The sequence below is a fragment of the Trichomycterus rosablanca genome, chromosome 22 (assembly GCF_030014385.1).
Source record: "Trichomycterus rosablanca isolate fTriRos1 chromosome 22, fTriRos1.hap1, whole genome shotgun sequence".
Classification (NCBI taxonomy): domain Eukaryota; kingdom Metazoa; phylum Chordata; class Actinopteri; order Siluriformes; family Trichomycteridae; genus Trichomycterus; species Trichomycterus rosablanca.
In genome coordinates, this window is record NC_086009.1 from 1928488 (window position 1) to 1953247 (window position 24760).

General features: G+C 43.1%; 2 protein-coding genes and 1 long non-coding RNA gene across 6 annotated transcripts; 1 reads left to right on the top strand and 2 right to left on the bottom strand.

The window, feature by feature from the left end:
* Positions 1-789: 789 nt before the first annotated feature.
* syt17 (synaptotagmin XVII) lies at positions 790-12058 on the bottom strand. 2 transcript variants are annotated; one of them, XM_063018906.1, is made up of 10 exons: positions 11995-12058; positions 10514-10596; positions 9646-9737; positions 6172-6189; positions 5559-5707; positions 3202-3371; positions 2460-3058; positions 2137-2257; positions 1839-1994; positions 790-1549 (listed from the first exon to the last, which is right to left on the bottom strand). In XM_063018906.1, the coding sequence occupies exons 3-10, from the start codon at positions 9658-9660 to the stop codon at positions 1353-1355; spliced, it is 1425 nt and encodes a 474-aa protein (XP_062874976.1). In that variant the 5' UTR covers positions 9661-9737; positions 10514-10596; positions 11995-12058; the 3' UTR covers positions 790-1352. The 2 variants fall into 2 exon arrangements, with proteins under 2 accessions (XP_062874976.1, XP_062874977.1); XM_063018907.1 differs by lacking the exons at positions 10514-10596; positions 11995-12058 and adding an exon at positions 10046-10137.
* On the top strand, positions 11544-20017 carry LOC134336199 (uncharacterized). 3 transcript variants are annotated; one of them, XR_010015693.1, is made up of 5 exons: positions 11544-11628; positions 11844-11917; positions 12907-13103; positions 13176-13291; positions 19935-20017. It is a non-coding gene; the product is annotated as an uncharacterized LOC134336199 (long non-coding RNA). The 3 variants fall into 3 exon arrangements; XR_010015691.1 differs by lacking the exon at positions 19935-20017 and adding an exon at positions 13547-13766; XR_010015692.1 differs by lacking the exon at positions 19935-20017 and adding an exon at positions 13547-13766 and having other exon boundaries at positions 11573-11628; positions 11841-11917.
* Positions 16813-18267, bottom strand: LOC134300221 (inositol 1,4,5-trisphosphate receptor-interacting protein-like 2). Its single transcript, XM_062984925.1, has one exon. The coding sequence runs from the start codon at positions 18265-18267 to the stop codon at positions 16813-16815; it is 1455 nt and encodes a 484-aa protein (XP_062840995.1).
* Positions 20018-24760: the final 4743 nt, after the last annotated feature.

The following is a 24760-nucleotide window of genomic DNA, read 5'->3' on the forward strand; positions in this document are numbered from 1 at the left end:
ACAGTTCACAGCGAGACGCATGTAGGAGACACACGAAGCTTAAAGACGCGTTAAACTGTCAGACTTCACTTACATTTCTAATCTACACCAATATTCAAACCGGACCATCTAAACTCTAAACCCTAAACTCTAAACTCTAAACCCTAAACTCTAAACCCTAAACTCTAAACTCTAAACTCTACTAACTGGACGCGTGTGTGGACCAGACGGGAGGCAGGACAAGTCACACCACTGCAAAACATGGAGGTTCGAGGTAGGTGTCTGCACCTTTCAACACCATATCGGCCTAAACATTCCTCCTGGTACAGGCACTACCGTCTTAGAGGATTGTGTATAAATACAAGGTGAACACGTCTGACAAAATACAATCACGTTTACACAATTTTAACCTCATTACGTTTGTGAAAATGTTTGGCGCTTGTTGCGTACACATAAAACGTACCTGCACTGTCAAGTCTTGTCGTGTCTGTTTTCTCTAGCTGTTCTTTTTCTGTGACATTCGATAATGAGTGTATTGTGGGTTCTCGAAAAGACAAAATAAGACAAAATATCCTGATCTAAAAATATACCTGTCACTTTTAAGATGAATAATTCTAGAATGTACAATGTACTATATATATATATATATATATATATATATATATATATATATATATATATATATATACAGTATATATATATATATTAAAATTGAAACAGCATGACCAGAAGCCCCACTGGACACTTTACTTTGGCCAGTGATGCTCAAGCAGTAGTCTGCCATAATCAGAAGTGTCTGGACGCGTATGGTAACCACTTGGAGAACCTGTTATAATTGTAGAAGTCAAGGGTAATTCAGTATTACAACATTCATACAGGTTTTATTCTTTGGCCCATATATGTGGCTGATAAAAGCTGAAGCTTCTTCCTTGCAGGCCAGACACCAAACACGTCTGAGCCGGATTCATTCAGTGAAATGTGTTTAAAATGTAAAACTCTGGTGGTCCTGGTGTGAAACAAAAGCATGAAACAGAAAAGAAAATCATAATTTTTGGTTTGATTTCCAACGACTTCACACTGACGGTTAAATCAGATAAATAAAAGTAAGGACATGGGTTCCCGGCCTGAGCTGAGACGGAGACGGTGAGGTTATTGAGCTCCTGTACAATAATATCAATGTGATAAAGTGAAAATGCAACCTTCTGCTCTGCAGCGTTGAGGGAAAAACACTCAGAGGCCTTTAGGTCCATCGTTGGTCCAGGGTCTGCAAACACTGAAGCAGGCGGATGAGTCGAAACCCACCGCTCTCACTCACATGTAAGTTCCACCCACAACGCTCCGGCTCTCCTGCCACCTCCGCCTCCTTTTGAGCATCACGTGACCTCCAGCGAGGCGGGTGAGACGCGGTCACACTCGGCGCGAGATCGGAGGCTGTGCCACTGTTCCACCGGCGTACGCTGGGAGCGCAGTAAACGCCGCCAGTGCGTGGTCTCCGCTGGCCCGGTGGAGAACTGACCGATGACGATGCGTCCCACGAAGTCGTTGCTGCTCTTCACGTTGTGGCCGTACACTACAGAGGAGAAAACAGCATCGTCAATTCCTCTTATAATCTGGGTCTGTCTATCTATCTATCTATCTATCTATCTATCTATCTATCTATCTATCTATCTATCTATCTATCTATCTATCTATCTATATCTATCTATCTATCTATCTATCTATCTATCTATCTATCTACCTACCTACCTACCTACCTACCTACCTACCTACCTATCTACCCACCTACCTACCCACCTACCGATGAAACCCTACGATCTGGGGGCAGGAACAGACCCCTGATCTGATCCGTATCTGTTTACCTGTGAACACGAGGCTGACTTCACTCAGTTCCTCATGAGGGACCCGGAAGCTGAAGGACTCGTTATAGTAGGGGTCGATAGTCCCCCTCATACAGGACGTCTTCTTTGTCTTCACCAGCTTTAATCCAGACACCAACTGCACCTTCACGAAGGGATCTGAAACGCAAGCGACGGTTAAAAAGACCCTGACGTTTAAATCATTTTATTAACAGCAAAATCTGATTTAGTCTGATTTGGAATCCACGCTCAGAGGAACACGCTATACTCAAACGTTCCTCTATTGTTCTGGAGATTTTACCTGAGCCCTGGCACATGTCGGTCTGGAGCAGCTGTTTGGCCCTGATGACGTCTACGTTGAGCCTGCCGGCGCTCGGCAGATAGTTTAGGGACAGCAGCAGTTCACCCAGTTCCACCTCATTCTGTACAAAAAGAGTAGATATAACATCACTACAGTCCTCCATACAGCAGAGGCAACACAGAGACACATACACTATAGAGACAAAAGTATTGGGACATAGGATTCAGCCAAAAAAAGAATAATGGCAGAAATACTGTAGGAGACCCATTATGAGATTCAGAATCTGCAGCATTTTGTAACATGTTGTCTAATTGCTCTCTCACCTGAGAACTGGGCACGAGGGCTTTCCACCAGTGCCCGCCCTTCACCAGGTCCACCTCGCTAAGCGAGAGCGTCACCTTGCCGATGACACAGTGCCGCGAAAACTTGTCGAAGTCCAGCACCGAGAGCAGCAGCGTCCGGCGCTGGGCCTCCAGGAAGGGCAGCTCGAAGGTGAAGCGCTCCTCGAACACCGGATTCTGCGTCTTCCTCTTGACCCCGGTCTGCCGCGAGTTCTTGTGGTCGGGCAGCAGGCTCATCTTCACGTAGGGGTTGGAGTGCGCCATGCCGGCGCCGGGAGGAGGCAGGTCCCGCGCCTCGATCACCCGGACGCTCAGCTGGCCGCGCACGAGGTCGTACTGCATGCTGAAGTGCAGCAGGCCGAGCTGATAGCGCAGCACCAGCTCCTCGTCGCTCAGCGAGTCCACGTCCTCCCCGACGGACCCCGTCGAGTACAGTCGCGGCTCCAGCTTGCGGAAGTAGTCGTCCGGAGGAGGCGCGGGTTTTCTGAGAGGCTGCACCGCCTCCTTCCTGGGAGACATGGCCCAGAATTCAACAGGCTTGGTGTCCACCAGAGGGGAGCTGGGCCGTCGTGAGTCCAGACCTTAGAAACGCAGGATTCAGTCAGCAGTAAAATAATGTTTAAATATGATCTGATTCAACATTCAGAGCATCTTTACAAACGTATGTGTGAAGTGTTTTGTGGCTTCAGACGCACGCCAACGTGAAATGTACATAAACACTTACTGGAGAGCTGGCGCGCCAGGCTGAAGGTGGATCTGGAGTTCTCGGAGCTGGAGCACCTGCTGCTCGGGCTGGTACACCCGGGACTGCTGCTGTAGTGGTTGTCTGGAGGGATGTGATCCGAACCCATGCAGTGAAAGTTTGAATCTTTCTCATCGTTACAGTCGTGTACACTGAGAGAGCGAGAGAGAGAGAGAGAGAGAGAGAGAGAGAGAGGGCAGTTGTAGTCTAGTGGGTAAGGTACAGGACTAGTAATCGAAAGGTTGCTGGTTCAAGCCACACCATTGCCAGGTTGCCACTGTTGGGCCCTTGAGCAAGGCCCTTAACCTTCAATTGCTCAGACAGTAGACTGTCACAGTACTGTAAGTCACTTTGGATGAATGTAAACAGAGAGAGATTAAATGACAGCTATAAAGACATGGAAAGAACATGCCGAACCACGTAGCTGTGCAGTATCCAAACTACCCGCTGTGCCACTGAGCCATCCTTGCTTTCATATATTTATTTGTTAGCTACATTAAACTCATAGCTTTAGCGCTTACCCTAAAAACCAAACATTAGACACTAAGCAGACGTTGGATGCTCAATACATTTAGCTCAAAAGTAGCACAAATCTGTTTATTATTAATTCCTATTAATTATTATTTCTAAAATAAAAAAAATAAGAAGCCACCCAGAAAATACATCCTGGACAGGAAGGCAGGTCAGTCCAGGGTATCAGACATCTACAAAGGCTCAGACCCAGCTCTCCAGGATCCACGGTGCTGCGTGGCATCCACACTACCTGCAGAATTCGGTAAAGCAACAACAGAACTCAGTTCTGGACCAATTAGAATATCAAATCAGTGAAGCATGAACTTCTGCAGAACTGATGACAGCATGATTAGTAAAAGGAAAACAGAATTACGGACTGTGACTAAATTTACTGACGTAAAATCAATAAAAAGGGAGTCGGACGACTGGAACGTCGCTTCGATGGAAATGATGCTCGATAGAGAGGAATATGAGGAGCACGAATCGATGACGGATCTTGTTTTGACCGTGTTTACTCATTTATTCGTGCTCGTCCGTGACCCGGGTTTGGACAGGGAGCTTTTCTGGATGAATATCACACAGCAGATCTTGTGTAAGCGCTGTTGCAACACGCTCGTCTCATTTTATTGCGTTTCAGCGCTGGAGTAAATATCCTGTTTCGGTGATTTCCTTGGCGAGGCCCGACTCCAGGGCCTTCCCTCTGGGATCATCAAGGACCCTCTGTGTCCATGACGACGGAGCGGAGGGAGATAGTCGTGATGGCAACGGAGCAATCTAAAACACATGGCCTTTGGAGGTCGATGGAGAGGACAGCGCTGGCCTCGGCAGTCCGCGCTGGATTAACGTGCAGGAAACAGACCTGTAGATCATTATTATCTCCATCAGTGGGGGCCAAAAATCTGAGATGCATCAAATACAGTGTTTTTAATTACAAATTATTTAATCAACTTAGAAATTAAAGTGAAAAACGTTCCCCTGTTTGCTGTAATAACAGCATGATTTAAGCTGGCATGAACTCCACAAGATGGGCAAAATCTGACAATCCATGTCAGATCTGTCAAATCCCAGGACTGCATCACACACTAACGGCTCAGGCCGCTGAAAAACACACCGACACACCGACACACCAACACGATCAACAAGCTCCTGCAGCCCCATCACACCCGCCTATGTGCAAACATCTCAGTCCACTTCACATCCAGCACAGCTAGGATAGCAATTACCCAGCATTCCCTGAGGACATAATCCCTAACAACAACAGAAGTGAGTGACGTTTCACAGTGCAAGCTGATAATTACTGATAATCAGTGTTGAGTACAACAAAGCAAACTGAGGATGAATCACTGCTTCACTGCTTCACTGCTTCAATAATGAAAATACAGATTTTGTTTTTGTTTATTATCATTAACTCCATTTATTTACTTTCACTCACCTTCTATAGGCATGACGGGTGTATAGAGGCATTGTATGTTGTATATTAGAGGCGGATTGGTGGCGCAGTGGGTAGCGCTGTTTCCTCAGACAAAAACTGTGTCCAGCACAGAGCCCTGATCCTGTTCATGATGCTAATGCACAGCTCCGGAATGAACCAGAACATCAGCATCAGCAACCAGCTGTACAAAATGCTGTCATCCTTTGACTAAATGGGCACAAATTCCCATACACAGACATACTTCTCAGAAGAGTGGCTGTTTTCATAGCTAAATAGATCCTACAGAGGTGACTATTTTATTACCAGTTATGTCCAGCAAGCTCATGGTCAGGCATCCAAATACTTTTGGCCATCTAGCGTATAAGTTTATAGGGTTGTGGAGCTGTATACTTACAGCCAGGAGGGAGTCTGTGCAGGAAAGGGCCCAAGAATCTCCAGTTCCTCATCGCTGGGCTGACAGCAAGCACATTCCCAACACCACTGCCAACATGAGCGGCATGACCGGCGGCACAGCAGGAAATCTGTCAGTGTGGACAGAAGACCCTGCACAAGAGAAGAGCCTGTTAGTGTACTGTCTTTATGTTTAGATAAATGTCTATGTTTATATAATATACCTTTTTCTATATTACTTTACTACATCCAAATGTTGACACCTGCACCAAGTGAAATTCCTGGCGAATAATAAAGATCCTGATTCTGATTCTGTGTTATTAGTGTTATTATCTGCTTTTTGGAGAGAAGATTCTGACTGAGACGCTCACTTTGAGATGTTGTACATGATCAGCTATCTCTGTAATCCCAGGAGTAAAACAGCGTGAGTCATGAGCTGTGCTTCGACACGACCGCCTGTAGTGGAAGTGCTCCGTAGCCCCCAAAAGCCCAGAAGCAATTTAGAATCGCCGGCGTCCAAACGAACATCCAAAAGGTACCGCTGTGTGCTCTGGTCTAACGAGTACATCTTTTAAATTAATTTTAGCACGTAAATATTTAATAAAGATCGTACGTACCTCACTGACGGGTTCCAACTGTCCTTTTTTACAGGTGGAAGGAGGCAGAGGGGCATCGGGGGGTAGGAAGAAAGAGCAGGACAGAAAACCAAAGGAGTTTAGCAGGACAATCAAAGCACGAATACAGTCTACGTTTTATTTACACTTAAACCAGATATTTCATGTCAGTCTTAGGAATTCAGTTCTGAATTTGTTTTGTTTCTGTAACAATGGAAAAGGTAGTCTAGGCACAGTTAATGCACCGGATGCCCCTCCTGACTCAACCCTTCTATTTCTAACCGGGCTTGGAACCGGCACTGAGAGCTTTTTTCTTCTTTATAGAGTTTTATGGGTACAGTCGTAGGGTAGCACACCAGTGCCGAGATTCTTAACTACTCGGTTTGAAACTCAGCATCGCCACCGGTCGGCTGGGCACCATCTGGCGGGCATAATTGGCAATACCCACAGCAGATACTAACTGACCACCGTATCTGCAGGGCGGGACAACCGGACTATAAGTGGGTGGGTCTTCAAGCGCTGTGTAAGGACCCTGATTGGCGGAGGAGACGCCTGTGCAGAATGCAGGGGCGAGAAGAGGAGGGCTGTACACGTATAATTACATATGATTGATGTATTACACCTGTTAGTGACTGTTGTGGCTGAAACACATGAACTGATTGAATGAACACTCATTTATCTATTCGGAACGTTGATTGTGGGGTTTTTGCTGATTGGTTTAGGCTTCGCCCTGCTGTATCGGGAAATGAAAAGAGTTCGGTCAGTTGTCAAAGGTCCCAAGATACTGCCCAATTTGATTGATATGGTGGGCAGAGCCGTTGGAACTCAGACTGTGAATATTAATCGCAATATGGATTTCATCTTGGAGAAACTTACAGCGTTGCGAAATGAGGTGAACCAGAGACGCATCAATTCTGAGAGTTCGTGTTAAAATTTTATAGTGCTCAGACAAAACAAAAGTCATTTCTGCTCTTGGCTCCCCTATTATCAGCAACAGCCTAGCTGATAAGGAAATTCCTCCAGAGGACTTGTTGCTATGTACCTACCCTGCCTCCACTGACTGTTTTTTCATTCTGGGCAGTAAGAGCTGTAAACAGCCATGTTATCGCGAACTTTGTACAGACTTTTTTCTTGCTGCAGGAATGGATTGACTGACAGACTCTTTCCCAATCCCAACCAACGTCTCCACTCTTAGCTTAATCCCACCAATACGGCAGGACGAGCTGCAGCGCGCGCCGGCATATGGCTGCAAATCGCTGGATGGCTGCTTATCGTAGTTGGTTACTTTTTCCTATCCCCACATCCCTAACCCGTGGCTCGTTGTGTGACTATGTTATGTTCTTATGTTTACATGTGCTTGTGTGCTGTTAGGGGCTTTTTTTCGTGTTACCATATTGTGCTTCTCAGGGAGCACAATCTGGTTGCTGTTTTTTTTTTTTATCTCCTACTCTCCCAATGTGTTACCATTTCTTGTCTAACTATGTAAATTTCCCCATTGTGGGATTAATAAAGGATTATCTCTTATCTTATGTTTCAAACCCTAATGAGAATCTTTCCTAGAAGGACAGAGGCGGTTAAAGCAGCTGCGAGGAAGCGACTCCGTATTCATGATTTTTGAGACCCTCAGGTGTCGAGTTTCCGCTGACATTTCTGCTCCTCTCATCTCGTTACCCGTCCACCTTCCTCCATCTTTGCATTTGTGTTTCTCGTTATGTTTCTCGATCTCGTTATCTGTCTCCCGTTCGGCCCCCCCCCCCGGCGCCCGCCATCAGCGGCCTGATGTTGTCTGAGCAATTAGCCTCAGCTGTAACCATGGTAACGGTGGTGGCGGGAGCCGAGATGACGCAGCAAGTCAGAAAGAGTCAGAAAGACACATGGCCATAACAGCTTTTATAAACACACACACAAACACACACACAGTCCAATTACATAATAGTGTTCACAATATTATATATAAATTTTAAGTTTATATTCTCAAATTTTCCAACATTGTAATGGGGCTAAAGCGAGGCCATACTGAAACCCTGACCAGGATTAAATGAATGAATTTATTTCACTGATCAGGCAGAAATATTTATTAATATTTGTGCAGCCCAATGATATTAAATGTGTTGAAAGTAAACACACAAACAATTTTGTCTATCATAAAGACCAGCTTTGATTTTAGATTAAGATTAATTGCAAATTACTCTGATCAACAACATTTAGGTGCTAAAACAGCAGAAACACACACACACACATACACACACACACTAATGGCGATTTTCGGTGGCTCCAAATGGCCTGACTGTATGTTTTTGGACTTGTAGGAGGAAACCAAAGCACCCGAAGGAAACCCATGTGGACGAAGGCAGAAAGGAACCTGACTGCCCAGCCAGGGAATCAAACCCAGGCCCTTTTTGTTGTGAGGTGACACTGTGCCACCATGCCCTAGTACTGGTACCTGTGGGACACCGTTTCTATTTATAGATCACTTTCTATATATAAATAACTGAAGATAATTAACAAATCATAATTGTAATCAGTGTTAAAATAAAATACAATTAGTAGAGAGAACACATTCATGGTGTCCCAAAATAAACAGGGCAGACAATTAAGTCATGATTCTCTATTCTATAATATGTTTTATTGATATTCATAATTAGCTATTATTTGAAATATGAACATATTTATTATTTGTCTGGTTATTTTAATTATAAAAGTATACAGAATTTTAAGTACTAATGCTTTATTTTAATACAACTGAGAAAACTGGAATATCTTAATTTTTTTTGTACAAATATTGCTGTGTATTTAAGTCTTTAATTACTCTTAATAAAAATGTAACATGAACACTTTAACAGCCCCATCACTGGTGCTTGTGGAACGCCCTGTGTTACAATAATCCAAACCCAAATTTTATTCATTGTTTTTACAAAACAGTATCTATGTGCATGTTTAAATTTTTTAATATTAGATTACCATAATAAATTAATTATGTGGCACTTAGGTGGAGCAGCAGTAAATTACACAAACCCACTAGTGCTGAGGTCTGGGGATCCAGGGTTTGAATCTCAGCGGCGCTGAACATGATGGCTAATGTCCGATTAGGTGGTAGAAACAGCCTAGCCATTGGTAGGTGCACTTGTCAGTGCACTTGCAATGCCGATCCCAAGCCCGAATACAAACAGGAGAGTTGTATCAGGAAGGGCATTTGGCATAAAAACTGTGCCAAATCTGGTGTGCTTGAGCAGCCAAAAGAAAAAAATATTTTTGTTTAACACATTCCCAAGAAAAAAAGAACAAGGCCTTTAAGCAATTAGGAATAAAATACAGCAAATTAATTCTTACACAGAGTGATACACAAGCTGAGATTTAAGCATAAGCTTAGAGATTAAGTTTAGGATTTAAGTTTAAGCTTAGATGTATATAAATTTATATGTGGTTTCTGACATGTAAGATGGGTGTGTATGGATGGCAGTCTTTTCTCAGGCTTACCTGTGTGTACGCCATCCTGTCCTCAGTCTCTCCTCGCTGTCTTACTTTCCATCCAGAGCGACATGGTGCTCTCTGGATCAGTCACCCTCAGGCTGCAAAAAATCAACAGGCAAATGAAGTAAGAAAAAGAAGAATGAAAGAAAAGAAGAATCTCTGACTGATTGATGAAGCTAAAATTCTCACAAATCCTGCTTCAGGAATAATGTAGACCACCGGTCCTGACATAAAACACATCCCCCTAACCCTTTCTCTCGCTTTCTTCCTCTATCCCCTCCTCCCTATTATCATCGTCATCATCTTCGTCCCCACCCACTCAGACGCTCCTGATCCTTCTTCATCTATGGAGCTGGCAGCGTCTCTCCGGTCTCCTCCCTCCATTCAATACATCCAAATGACTCACTGAGGTTCAGAGGAGCAATGATGGCTGTCAAATCGTTTCTTCCAGCTCTGGTTTACAACGTTGTTCTCATTGCAACCACTTGTTGTTGCTTCCAACCTGGTGACTGAAGAGTGACTGGTGGGAAAGGGAGGGTTACCGGAGCCAAGCCACCTGCTGCTGCTGCTCCCCACTCACTCTCTGACTGACACACACACACATAAACTGAAGCATAATGCAAGTGTGTGTTTGAACAGTCTTGGTTGGTTGAGGAGCGTAACCTGAGGTCGGCTGTAGGCTAAGAAAGTTTCCGTGGAAACCACAGACACGAGGATTGCCTCTGTGTCAACAGTACATCTGCAGAATTGCCCCTGCTGTTTGTGAGCTTACACATACGAGGTCACAATAAAAAATGGTTCATCGATTCACCTAAATTATTTTTTACAATCCCAGGCCTGAGCTCTGTACCAGGTTTTTCTGGCAGCCACTAACCTCTTAGTGCCATTGTTTCCTCCGCTGGTCCTTCACAGGTACAGAGTCTTGCATGATTCGGAACAGCACAAGCAGTCTTCTGTCTGTGGTTCATAAACAAATGGTGCATAATAAGCAATTTACTGCTGATATACTAACAATTGAGTTCTCATTACGACTCCCTACTGGGCTACTGACAGTGCTTTTATTTCTAATTATTTACATTTGCATTACTGATGTTTCTCCTGTTCAGAATCAGTTTTACACACTAAGGTGGATAATTAGAATTTACCAGAGAAACTTTTTAAAGAGATTTTTAATCCCTAAATACAAATATTTCAGACAACACAGACCATATCAATACAATAATAATACCAATATTAAGTCACTCCAAGAAAGCACTGTTTGCTTGTACTGTCTCTGCATAAACCAGAACTGATAGTTTTGAAAACACTGGAGAACATTAATTAATGAACTATAGTTTACATGAAAAGCCCTGTGACAGAAGTGGATCATGTTAAGTGCATTTAATGCATTTAACGAATTCTATTTTATCCAAAGTTGTGACCAAATACAGTGTAAACATTTGAACATTGTGCTAAAAGGGCACAACAGTGGCATGTTGGCTGTGGTGGGGCTTAAACCAGCAACCTTTTGATTAATAGTCCAGCACTTGTATACATGTACATGTATCATTAACCTAAACTTTATGCAGTGTGATACTCAATACATTTTTAGTAATATTATGTTACAGAGCAGGTACATGTCAGAAGAATACACTTCCACTCAGTTTCTGCTCATTGTGATGATATTTTCAGTATTTCTCTTACCCGGTGAAGTACCAACATTCACACATGAACTAACCTGGTATTTACTCTGTAACTGTACTGAGTTTTAATCAGAAAAATGACCAATTCAGTGTTTTACAGAATTAAATCTCGGGAGTGCCTTTTCTCATTTACACAATGCTTACAATGCTGGTAAACAGTCGTTAATGTCCAAATAATCGTGAATAAATGGAAGTCGTGTGGTCTGTGTGTTCCTGGAACAGAAATTCTAGTTGGTATTTGGAGGTTTTGAGGTTTTGGTGTGATTTTTTGGATACCTGGTCTACAAGGTTTTGGAGCCTCTGTAATGTAATACTGCACTGACATCTAGTGTTAAAACTAGTGTTAAACACAACGTACATACACATTACATCGTGTTTATGGCTTAAATTCACTGTAGTATTTGTCACGATATGTTTTTATGTACAACAGACAGGAGATTTTAAGATTACATTAGGTTTTACTGTTAATGTCATGCTAACTATGCTAACTGTATGCTAATTGCTAATCTTTGTTTTCAGCAGCATTGGAGACACCCCCGCGCCATCGGTCTATGATGACGTCACTGGCAGCCAGACCTCGACAGTATCACACATCAGTAATAAATAAATATAAGCAATATAAGTATTAATTAGATAATTTAAGCAGTAATTAGATAATATAAGCATTAATTACATAATATAAGCAGTAATTAGAAAGGATGTGTGGCAACGAGCTGCTGCCTGTGGGTGGAACATGGCACGTTTACTGCCACATCAGCCTGCTGCACATGTGGCTCAAATAGAGACAGATTATAAACACATTACAGAAAGAAGTAAACCATTCTGTCTAAATAAACACTTATGTTGACTAAAAAAACCCAGAGCTCAAGCTTGCATGAATCACTCAGATGAGACGAAGAGGAAGCAAAAGGGCAAACAAGCCAAGAAAATGTGTAGGCTACTGAACAACTGCTGTCTGAGAATACTTCCCACGAACAGATCCGAAATATGGATTTAAATGTTCGTCCTCTCATGTATGGCGGATTTTTAAAATAGAATATAGCTTCAGAAATAATAATCACATAATTTAATTTTTCCACTTTAAACATTTAACTTTAGTAATTGATAGATTACATGAAAAGCCCTGTGACAGGAGTGGATTGTGTTAAGTGCATTTATTGCATTTAATAAATCCTGTTTGATCCAAATAGGATTCATTAAATAGGATTCAGCTGTGACCAACGACTGCTTTACAGTGTAAACATTTCAACATTGTGCTGAAAAGGTACAACAGTGGCATGTTGGCTGTGGTGGGGCTTAAACCAGCAACATTCTGATTAATAGTCCAGCACCTGTATACATGTAAATGTAAATGCATTATTGACCTAAACTGTCTGAGAATACTCTCCACAAACAAATTATAGATATAGATTCATAATCGTCTCATCTTGTATGGCTGGTTTTTAATATATATGTATATAGATGTAAGTTTTGGGTCAAAATGAGCGCTCACATAATTAAGTTTTTACGCTTTGAACATCTGACTTTATTTTTTGATTGATTCATTTATTCAGTGTCTGTTTTACCACTGCTTTATCCTGGTCAGGGTCACTGTGGAAGTGATTATTTGGGCGAAAGGCAGGAAACACCCCGGACAGGTCGCCAGTCCATCACAAGGCTCACACACACACTCAGGTCAGATTGTCAGTCGCTCCAGTCTTTGGACTTGCTGGAGAAAACTGGAGCACCCAGAGGAAACCCTCGCGGACATTCAGACTTCACACGAAAGGAAATCAGACCCAGGTCCTTCTTGTTATAATACGTCTTGCTATACACACTGTATACCCACTACAAATGGTGTCAATGTGTTTGCAGTGGAAGCAGCGGATTGTCAAGACCGATAAGTCCAGAAAGAGGACAGCCAGACAGAGACCAGGTCCATAATGAGCACACAGAGACCAAAGACAACAAAGACAGAGGTCAATCCACATGTAAGGCTTTTATTCATCCTCTATACTGAATCCTTTGTATTATAATGACTATTGTACTGTTGTAAAGTTCAGACTAACCACAGCTTGTGCTAAATGATTCATATTTATTTCAAGCTGAGTAAATAAACATGTTTCATAGCTGCTTTCCTTCAAAAGATATTTCAAGCCATGCTTAGTACAGACAGCGAGAAGGAACTGTATTTAGTAAGATTGTATGTTTCTCAAGGGTCTATTTATTCACTTCCTGTTATGTAGGTTAGAAAAACATGCAACAGCCCTCCAGAATGCTGCGGAGTTAACGTGGCAGGAATAAAACAAACAGCGTAACAAGTTCTGTCCTGTAAAATAAACTTAATAGTGCTAGGGTGATGCGGTGGTCTAACGCACTAGCCCACCACCACTAAGGCTCGACTCTGGAGTTCCAGTGTGGGTTAGGATCTGGTGACTGGAATCTTTTTTTCCCACTACATGAAAAATAAAGACAAATATCATCAAATGATCATGGAAAATAAACAATTATTTATTTAGACCGTGCATAAACATACATACAACATATAAATTATACATTTGCACAGACTGACACTTTTTTTACAATACAATTGCAACGATATATTTAACAACTATCGTACAGTACATTGTTTCATTCAGAATTCTTCATTCAATACATTCATTCACAGGCATCTCGCAAAAATACGGCTGCACAAAAATAACAGTACAAGATTATTCTGCTCAATACTAAAACCCTAAATTTATTTAGAAGCCAAACCCTTTTATTGCACTTTCACATTTTAAATAAACATAAATGTGCCTTCATTTAATATTAAACACTATTATTATATTAGTCTTTTCTTGGAACACTGCAAAAAAAATCTAATGCTTTTAATCTCTGCAGTGCTACTACCCAGCTGGACATCTAAACAGACATAAATGGGGTTCAGTCCCGAGCCTGGATAAAATAAGGAGCATCTGGTGTAAAATGGCGCCAAATCAGGTGTGCAGACCAGTATTGCTGTGGCGACACATAAATACAGAGTAACAGAGCCACGGCTTTTATGTTTTTCTATTTTTACATGATTTGTAAATAAATTGGCCCCTAGAGCAACAACACACAGTGATGCAAAGCACCAGTCTGACTGGTTCTGACACACAAAAACTACCACATTGTCAACGGCATTCTGTTGTGGCAAATTTTCCCCTGGTAAATGTGAATTAGTATGTGAGTGAGCAAATGAGTTGCGAGTCAGACACATGAGATGCTTCTTTTGACGTTATCCTATAAATCCACTTTACAGAGATAATATTTGTAAATGATGAAAGCCAAAACAAAATCGTGATACTAATTAAAGTATGATTAATTGTGCAGCCTTAACTGTGCAATCTGGATCATTTTGCTTGTGTTAAGTTGTCCTTGCTCATTTGTGCTGAGCTCATTTCCATATTCCAAACTCAGTTCTCCTTTTATGTAAACAATGCAAATAGCAATAATGAACTGAAACCATCGAGTTCCTCCTACATCTGCTGGCACAAGAACTGCACAAGAACTCACACAACATGTCGCTAACAGTCACGGTCTCAGGCTGGTGTGATTCAGCGGCCGATACAGGAGCATGTGAGTCAAACGCCACGGAACTGAGTGATTCCATACGGATGAGGTGGTAAACAGAAGGACCGTGCTCGCAACATGTGATATGTCTGATTGCTAGTGCTAAAACCAGTACTAAACTGCCCTTCAACTCCTTGGTTTGAAACTCAGTGTTGCCACCGGTTGGCTGGGTGCCATCTGGCAGGCATAATTGGCAGTGCTTCCAGCAGATACTAATTGGCCTCCGTATCTGCAGGGTGGGGGCCGGATTTTGTGTGGGTGGGTCTTCATACGCTGTGTAAGGACCCTGACTGGCGGAAAAGAAGCCTGTGCAGAATGCAGGGGCGAGAAGAGGACTGTACACGTGTCAGAAGAGGCGTGTGCAGTGACGTGCTCTCCTCGGATGCAATCGGGTATCTCTCAGCAGCGGAAGACAAAATTGAGGCGCTAAATCATAAAAAAAAAAATGCATTAAAAAAAAAAAGCCCCTCAGCATGAGACTGGCAAGGGATCACTGTTCCAAGTGTTTCTAATTGGTTCTGTCAAATTAACCCTATTTACATGTGCACAGGAAAACTAAAAGCTAGAGTCAATCACAGTCACTAGCGGTGAAATCAGACGTCCATGCCACAACATTAAATGACACTACAGAGCTACACACAACACCAACAAATAAACCACAAGTTGCTTTTGTGTATTTTTCACTTGAGTTTCAATCATTTAGTCAGAAAGAAACAGCTGGACAAATTGGAATGTTCAAATTCAAATACTAAAAACATACAAAACACAAATTCACACAGTTATTGCTCATCTGCAAAAATCTACCATACATGCTATTCCACATTTAACGTTTTATGAATTTTGTGCCACACAATGTGCAAAAGACGCCAGATTTAAAAGTCTTCCCCTGTAGATGATGCGTTCACTGATTTCCACTTAGAAAATTACCCAAGCATATTATGTAAACAGGCTTCTCCAAGGTAGATCAATGGTTAACGTACTGAACTAGTTACGGCTGTTGGGTCCCTAAACAAGCAATTGCTTTTACTGCATTCACTTACAATTGTAAGTCACTTTGGATGAAAGTTTCTGCTAAGTGTCATAAATAAAATAACTTTTGGCTCTTGGTCTATACGTGTATAAGACTACATGGAATGTCTTTACTGTTATCCTCTCCTACAGAATATCACTGGGTTCGTGTAGGCTGCTTTATGAATACTGTAGGATGGTGGAAATTTTTACCCTCTTGGCAATTAACTTGTTCTGAACGTTCACTACCCACATATATAACACTTCCATGCAGGTATGACATCATGGTGACTCTGAGTCAACTCACAACAAGCCCCTAAACCACAGTGGTTCGGTTATACCTCCACAACATGCACACAATAAAATATTACAAAATATGAAAGGCTACTGATAGCCATGATCTGTGAAAATGAATACGTATTAACAGCTGATATAGCACAGCGTGTATAGTGTTGTGCGCTGTGTTTTGAAAAGGCACTTGTACCTTTGAAACTTCCACCAATTTAAAAGCACAGCAGCAAACTGAATTTTCAAGTTGAAGGAGACATTTTATACTTATATGCCACTGACGTACTTAATATAGAATCCCTGATTACTTCTTAGATAAAAAAATTTAAGAAACTACTTGTACCGACGACCCATGCAGTACTTGTAACCTTCAACATGAATCTTCTATTTGCAGCAATTATCTATTTAAAAATACTGTCTAAAAACTCTGGTTCCTCCATCTTGCTTTGGTTTGGATTAACTGAAGCACCAGACTCTTATCTCATGTTCTTTTTTCATATAAAATTACTTAAAATTAATCCCAAACACAACTGACGCCAGGTAACACGTCTAAAAATGTCTCAACCTGAGATCACCTGAATAAAATCCAATTACTGCAGCAAGATCCGTTAGAGATGAAGATCTATTCGGCGTCGATGTGCTTGCAGCGGACCCGGCGGCCTAGAGAGCTCCTCTGCGGACGGCCGAGGCGGATGAGGCGAGGAAGGTGAGCCCAGGAATAGGACAGACGAGCAGAAACCAGATCCAGAGAGGCAGGGTTAAACTCAGCCCACAGGTTGGACGGGACCATCTCTTTGACGAGCTTCGGCAAAGCTACGGATTCAGGAAGGTTGCCATCACCACCTAGGAGGAGGTGCCGGAGAGTCCGGGCCTGTAGTCCGTCTCGAAGGAAGCGCATCAGGTCTTCCATTCTGTCCATCAGGTGGCGATCGTCCCAGGCCTCAGACGGGGTGCTCAGGAGTAGACGGAGCCAAGCGGTTTTTAAGGTGTAAGACGAAAGAACCCCTCTCCACTCTGCGCCAGCTTGTTGGTCCAACGTTTGACCCCCAAGGTCCCGAACCTCTTTGAGCAGCTGAACGCACTTCAGATGACAGGAATTGGAAGGAAGTCTGCCTTTCAGCCACCCTAGAAGTTTCTGCTCCTGCTTTGGAAAGTAGACCGTCCATATTTCCTGTGACTTCTGCATGCCAGGGGCTGCAACCAAAAAAGCTGAATCACCCAAAGGCAGAGCCGGGATGAGTCGAACGCCCATGGAAATGTGGCAGCAGACGTAGTCCAGACGAGGCGTGAGCTGCAGCTGAACGCGCTGCCCCTCAGTGAGAGAAAGATTAAGGGAGCACCGTTGCTCAAACGGGTACCGGACGGCTGAGAGACATCTTTGGGTGGCGCCATAGAACCAGCGCAGGACAGACTCCGGGCTCAGCCTATAAACTCCCGGTGAGCCGTGTGAACGCAGAAAATAATCGGTGAAGGTTTTGTGTCGACGCAGCCACTCATCCTTTCGAGGTATCTCCAGACTGACCATCGGTGCCCCACCGCGATAATAACTGGAAGGCTCCAGTTTGAGCCCGCGAGGTAGCCTGAGCGGGATCAGGATGTCGAAGCAGTCAGGAGCGCCCACCTTGTGCTCCTCATACGAGCTTCCGATCTGCACGATGTCCCCGCGGAACGCCAAGGACGACTCGGGAGCAATGTCAGCCCGGCCGACCCGCACCAGCTCGCTCACCAGTTTGGCCACGTTAGCCTTGCTGTGGCCCAGGACGTGCGGCGAAAGGCGCACGTGTCTTTCAAAGTGCTCGTCCAGCAACTCCCGTTTAGGAACCGAGGGTTTGGCCGCCGCGTGGACAGCTCGCTTGGCAGAACTAGGTTTAGACAAGCAGTACTTGATGAAGAAGTAACAGAGAGCGAAAGCAAAGACATATTTCAAGAGCAAGAGGACTCCGGGCCCCTGGTCGGAGCAGTCGTCTCCGGGGTCGTCAGGTCCTCGCAGGAGTAAGTGATGCAAGAGCAGCAGGCTGCCCAGAATGCACGAGACCAGAAGCCAGAAGACCCTGAGGTTCAGCGTGTACACACTCATCGTCCTGTTTCAGCCCAGGTTTTCCAGTGCTGATCCCATGCTGAGCCAGGATTCAGCTCGCTTCGTCTCCTACACTCTTCTAAACTTTTTTGATGTTCCTCTTCCCCGTACACGGTGTGCTGAAGTTGGCGTGATGTTTTCTTCGTGTCGTCGCATGTGCTGAGCGGCGTTCTTTCGGGACGTTTGAAAATCCCCCTTCTGTACAGCAAGCGGCGTGTGAAACGAGAGCAGGCACTGAGTGGATGAGCTCACAGGAAATGCCAAACTCTTGAGAGTGGAATTTCTGTTTTAAAAAAAAAAGTCAGCCGCTCAGAGTCACACGAGTCCTCCCATCACCCTTCCCCCTGCTCTTAAAGAGACAGAGGGATCTGACTTCTGACTTCCTGCCTCACGTTACGTTGTGCCCTACAGCCACTTTATCAGAGTGCCATTAAAAGTAATATTTGTTCAATGCAAATTACAGTTTTAATTCGGGACTCAGTTTGCAGTATTGAAGTCGTCATCATTAATGCTTTTAAATTTATTACATTCAGTTCTTTTATAGGTTTATAGGAGTCTAAAAGCCGACAGACTAACAATCGGAACACTCACTTACTCACCAACCTCTTATCCAATTAGGGTCGCGGGGGAGTGCTGGAGCCTATCCCAGCTTTTCAATGGGCTCAAGGCACACAGTAACACCCTGGACGGGGCGCCAGTCCATCGCAGGGCAGATACACACACACACACACACATTCACTTATAGGGCAATTCTGTATCTCCAGTTAACCTGACTGCATGTTTTTGGACTGTGGGAGGAATCCCACGCAGACACGGGGAGAACATGCAAACTCCACAAAGAAAGGACCGGACCACCTTGCTGTAAGGCAAGGCAAGGCAAGTTGGCCACCCAAAATTTGGCCACCCAAAATCGGAACAGTTTATCAGTTTTATAATGAGGACACGATGCCATTTATGCACTAGATTCTGACTAAAGTAGCTTTATTTCATTTATATACAACTTTAATTCACAGTTGTAGCTTAGTGGTTGAGGTACTAGACTAGTAATCAGAAGGTTGTTGATTCAAGCCCCACCACTGCAAGGTTGCCCCTGTAGGGCCCTTGAGCAAGGCCCTCAACCCTCAATTGCTCAGATTATATGCTGTCACAACTGTAAGTAGCTTTGGATAAAGGTGTTTGTTAGGTGCCGAAAATGTAAATGTAATGTTGCAATAACAACGGACAGAGGACTTCTGTTTGTTTTATTTCATTTATTATATTTGTTTTACAAATGTTTTATTCCCCTGTGGGCTGTAAATAAAAAAGATGTACTTTTACTAATTGCCACAGTTTGAGTCAGTCAGTCTTTAATTCTATTTTGCTTTTAAAACAGTTCTCTTTGAGCCGCTGCGGTCAGTCTCAGCTCGAGTTTCAGTAATTTTGTACTGCAGTGAACCTTGTTCAGCTATTGTGTCTGATATTTACAGAGAGAAGAACACACACTGCTCACTGTGTAACATCACAGACAGTAAAACAGGTTGAGCGTGTGTACCCATCTAAAAATAATAAGGATGTGTGAATGTAAGCGGCTGAATTAAAACTGTGATACATTCTAAGATTTGTATTTAATGTTGGTTAGTTCTGAAGATTTTAGGCTATTTGAGGTCACGTTTACTGTATGTTTGTAGGTTCTATTTCTTTGGGCGTGATGAGGCTTCCACATGACAACACTGAGGGCAGTCTCATGACAGGACGTGTGGAAGGACTCAGAAGACCAAGAATAAGCTGGATGGCTTTATCAGGAGCTGGTCTGCCACAGTCCATACATCTGTAAAGTCACAGTAAACAATTAAAGTACTGTGAAACCTCGATTTAACGGACCTCCATTGAACGGTTTTCGGATTTAACGGACAAAATCTGGAAAACCAAATGTCCTGTCTGACTGTTTAAAATTCCAGCGAGGAGTGTACCGAGACCAGTAGGTCAGTTATTGTCCGCTAGCCGGTGCACGTCTCTGTTTATATGAGCGATAGGCTTTATTTTGTCGGGAGGCTCGCTTTGTTCTCGCTTTTTTCTCTGTGTTTTAAGCTTCATTTATGCTTCAGCGCTGCTCCAGTAGCCACCAGCGCTGCTTCAGACTCAGAGTCCCCACTATACCATCACAGCAAAAATAAAACATCTCCACCACCACACAAGATAAATGAAATTAGTTTAGTAGTTTAGTACACCAGTTTTAATATTTATTTACAGGTTTGACATGGCATATTTACACATTTATTTACATAGTTCATTTTACTGTTCATTATATGTGCATGTTTAGCACTTTTGTGGATCTTAGTGCATGCCGTTGTTTTGGTCAATCACATTTTACGGACCAGTATTTAATATATTTTTTAATTTTCATTCTGTTGTCGTGTTTAACCCCCGCTTTATCCTGGTCAGTGCTGCGCTGGGTCCGGCTTCCTCGGGAGGACGCCAATCCATCACAGGGCATCGAAGACATAGCCAATCACGTCTGTACCGCTTGGGATTCTTACATGCCAGCTTCCAAGCTCATGGCAAAGTCATTGTAAGTCATTCCACTCTCATTTGAATGTTGACAATGACTCTTTTACAGCAGCTTCTCATTCACTGCAGCCCTTTTTTGTTTAGCTTACATGCAACATGGACACATTTACTTGCAGCATATGCTAACAGATGGGTTTTCTTCACAATTGAGGCAAAGAGACCACTGTTCCATGTACAGTTCTATTGCACAAATAGACAATAGTTTGTATAGATCATCTTGAGACCTGAAGTTGTTTGGAAAAGCCCCCAGATACTCGACAATTTGTTTCCTAAACCCTGTGTTTGTAATTCTTGTCAGTTTAACGTTGTAGAACTTTCTACTCAACCCGCTGCATTAAGGGTTTTGAATAAATTACAGACGAGACGTCGGGCAGGGTGTGGGCGTCCTAAACTAAACAAAAGCTCATAGACGAAGCTGCTGAGAAACACACAGAGTCCTTGCATTTACTGACTTCAGCGTCCACGATAAGTCACCAGTGCTCGTGCTGACCCAGTGATCTCGCCCTGCAGCGTGTTTGACCCAACAAACCTGAATGAGAACAAACTGCCGTGACCAGCCCGACTTCAGAGGTTTTGCATAGTGGTGCGGAATTTTCATACGAGCACAGCGCACAGTGAAGCCATCGAGTCGCTCGGCTTTTACACCACCACTGTCACAGAGAGATTAGTATGAACAGCTTGCACTATAGTCAGGCATAAAAAAATCAACTACAGGTTTCTGGTACCACAATCCAGTTGCTACTGTTGGACCCTTGAGCAATGCCCTCCATCATAAATCACTGGATTGTATTCAGTCAAAATTGTAAGGTACTTTGGATAAAAGTGTCCACCTACTGGTATGTCTTATAAAGTGTAAGGACAACAAAAGCCATAAGCAAACTCCAGCCATGTGTTCCAGAGGTGAAAGTTTCCAACAACACCAAGTCTTGTTCGTTTATATATAGACTATATATATATATATATATATACACCGGATCAGCCATAACATTAAAACCACCTCCTTGTTTCTAAACTCACTGTTCATTTTATCAGCTCCACTTACCATATAGAAGCACTTTGTAGTTCTACAATTACTGACTGTAGTCCATCTGTTTCTCTACATACCTTTTTACCCTGCTTTCATCCCGGTGTATCATTCTCAGCACTGCAGTGACACTGACATGGTGGTGGTGTGTTAGTGTGTGTTGTGCTGGTATGAGTGGATCAGACACAGCAGTGCTGCTGGAGTTTTTAAATACCTGTCCACTCTATTAGACACTCCTACCTAGTCGGTCCACCTTGTAGATGTAAAGTCAGAGACGATCGCTCATCTATTGCTGCTGTTTGAGTCGGTCATCTTCTAGCCCTTCATCAGTGGTCACAGGACGCTGCCCACTTGGCGCTGTTGGCTGTATATTTTTGGTTGGTGGACTATTCTCGGTCCAGCAGTGACAGTATTTTAAAAAAAACTCCATCATCATTGCTGTGTCTGATCCACTCATACCAGCACAAGACACACTAACACACCACCATCATGTCAGTGTCACTGCAGTGCTGAGAATGATCCACCACCCAAATAATAGCTGCTCTGTGGTGGTCCTGTTAGGGTTCTGACCATTGAAGAACAGCATGAAAGGGGGGGACCTACAGCACATGTCCCTCACATCTGTATCTACATTTCAATTCAGATCCTGTTTCATCAGCCAAAAATAAACCAGCTATCGCCCCAGCTGTTCAAATTAGCTTTTAATCTGACCAAAACAAACCATCCAACAGAAAAACTGAGCTCGAACACTCTCCAGGGCGCCGAGAGGAAACAGCACAGCTGTCCATTACACAAAGCACTAACAGGCACCGTATTCGATATGGACCACCGAGCAGCACTACAGTAACGATATCGAGAGCTCCAGAGCAGCTGCATTAGGAAGGAAGTTCTATTTATTCTAGATATGATGACTGAAAACAGAAAGCGCCGCAGCGCTGAACTCTTATCACCTCCTTATCAAAGTACTTGTGCTATTCTGGACCATGCGGCCAAAAATACAGACTTGTGTACAGGCTACACCAACACAGCCACAGGATGCATTTCATTCATATTATAAATCTGTTCTCCAAATTCAAGGCTGGTTTCAATAAATACATGTAAATTATTCAATAATATGAAGTGTTTTTAAATCAATACACAGGTTTTTAGGTTGTGGGGGACGGATCACTGGGATTGTCTTTTTGTTGAGTTTTTTTACTACTATGATCCAAAAGCTGTTGTCACACCTAACTGTAATGCAAGTGGACCATGAACACCCCCCCCCCACAAGGTTTTGGGTTCGATCCCCAGGTGGGGAAGTCCGGGTCCTTTCTGTGTGGAGTTTGCATGTTCTCCCCGTGTCTGCATGTGTTTGGACTTGTGGGAGGATACCGGAGCTGCCGGAGGAAACCCACACAGTCAGGTTAGTTGGAGACACTGAATTGCCCCCCGTGGATCCCCGTGCAGGGTGTTACTGTGTGCCTTGCGCCCACTATAAAAAGCTGGGACAGGCTCCAGCACCCCCCGCGACCCTAAATGGATAAGCGGTTAAGAAAGTGAGTGAGTGAGTTCTCAAGCCATTCAGAGCTTTAAATATGAAGTGCTAAAGCGCCACCAAGTGGCCTGAACTGTTAATAGCTGAAGATGTAAATCATTTAGATTCATAAACGTTGGTCTCAAGTTTCCTAAAATTGTACTTATTCTTAAGCAATTATACAATTATATCACAATGGGGCCAGTAGTTAAGATTAACTCATGTATTATTATAATATTTTTATTATTATTTTATTATTACTATTATATTATTACACATTATTAAATAAATACAGCTAAACTGATGATAAAATGATAAACCTTGGACTGTGTTATGCTTTAGAATCTTTTACTCCAGGCTCAGTGTTATTCATTTATTCATTCATTCAGCTGTATACTGGTCAGGGTCGCGGTGGGTCAAATTCACTGGCTGTCATTAAAGATGAATAAATAACCAGCACATTTTCTGACCTTTTAGGGGCCCGAAGTAAAACCTTAGTTTGGGTGCTGTGTGCCTTATTTTAGCTATAAGACAGCGAGACTCTCTCTCTCTCTCTCTCTCTCTCTCTCTCTCTGTGTGTGTGTGTGTGTGTGTGTGTGTGGACAGTGGGTGACCATGTCTCATACAGACACGTACACACACACACACACACACACACACACACACACACACACACAACAAATGTTTATGACTACCTCATTATTGTAAATGTCACCTTTTTTATTGTTATTATTTGCACTGTTTATACTATTATTTTATTCTATTTTTTATTTTTGCACCTGTAACTGTTTTGTATATTTTTGTTCTAATTGTTATTTTTATTTTTCTCTGTAACTGAGCTTTGGCAATACGAATGTCCTTATTTGTCATGCCAATGTGTGTGTGTGTGTGTGTGTGTGTGTGTGTGTGAGAGAGAGAGAGAGAGAGAGAGAGAGAGAGAGAGAGAGAGAGAGAGAGAGAGAGAGAGAGAGAGAGAGAGAGAGAGAGAGAGAGAGAGAGTTAATAACACTAAATAACCAGCAGGTGGAGACAACATCTAACACAAATCGTTTCTAGTACACACCGGCTTCAGCTGGCACAATACCACACACAGAGATTAGGGACTAGAATTATGCACAACAGAAGTCCAATAAAGCAGATTTTAGTTATTTTGAACTTTGAAGAGTGTGTTGTGCTGGTATGAATGGATCAGACACAGCAGCGCTGATGGAGTTTTTAAACACCTCACTGTCACTGCTGGACTAAGAACAGTCCACCAACCAAAAACATCCAGCCAACAGCACCCCATGGGCAGCGTCCTGTGATTACTTATGAAGGTCTAGAAGATGACCGACTCAAACAGCAGCAATAGATGAGCGATCGTCTCTGACTTTACATCTACAAGGTGGACCAACTAGGTAGGAGTGTCT

Bases quoted from the DNA above. Each gene is read 5' to 3' on its own strand.
- syt17 (XM_063018906.1), bottom strand. The intron at 3,372-5,558 runs GTAAGTATACAG...TCGCTCTCTCAG, and splicing joins GCACAGACTCCCTCCTGGCT to TGTACACGACTGTAACGATG. The intron at 1,995-2,136 runs GTAAAATCTCCA...CTTGCGTTTCAG, and splicing joins CGACATGTGCCAGGGCTCAG to ATCCCTTCGTGAAGGTGCAG.
- LOC134300221 (XM_062984925.1), bottom strand. From the start codon at position 18,267: ATGAGTGTGTACACGCTGAACCTCAGGGTCTTCTGGCTTCTGGTCTCG.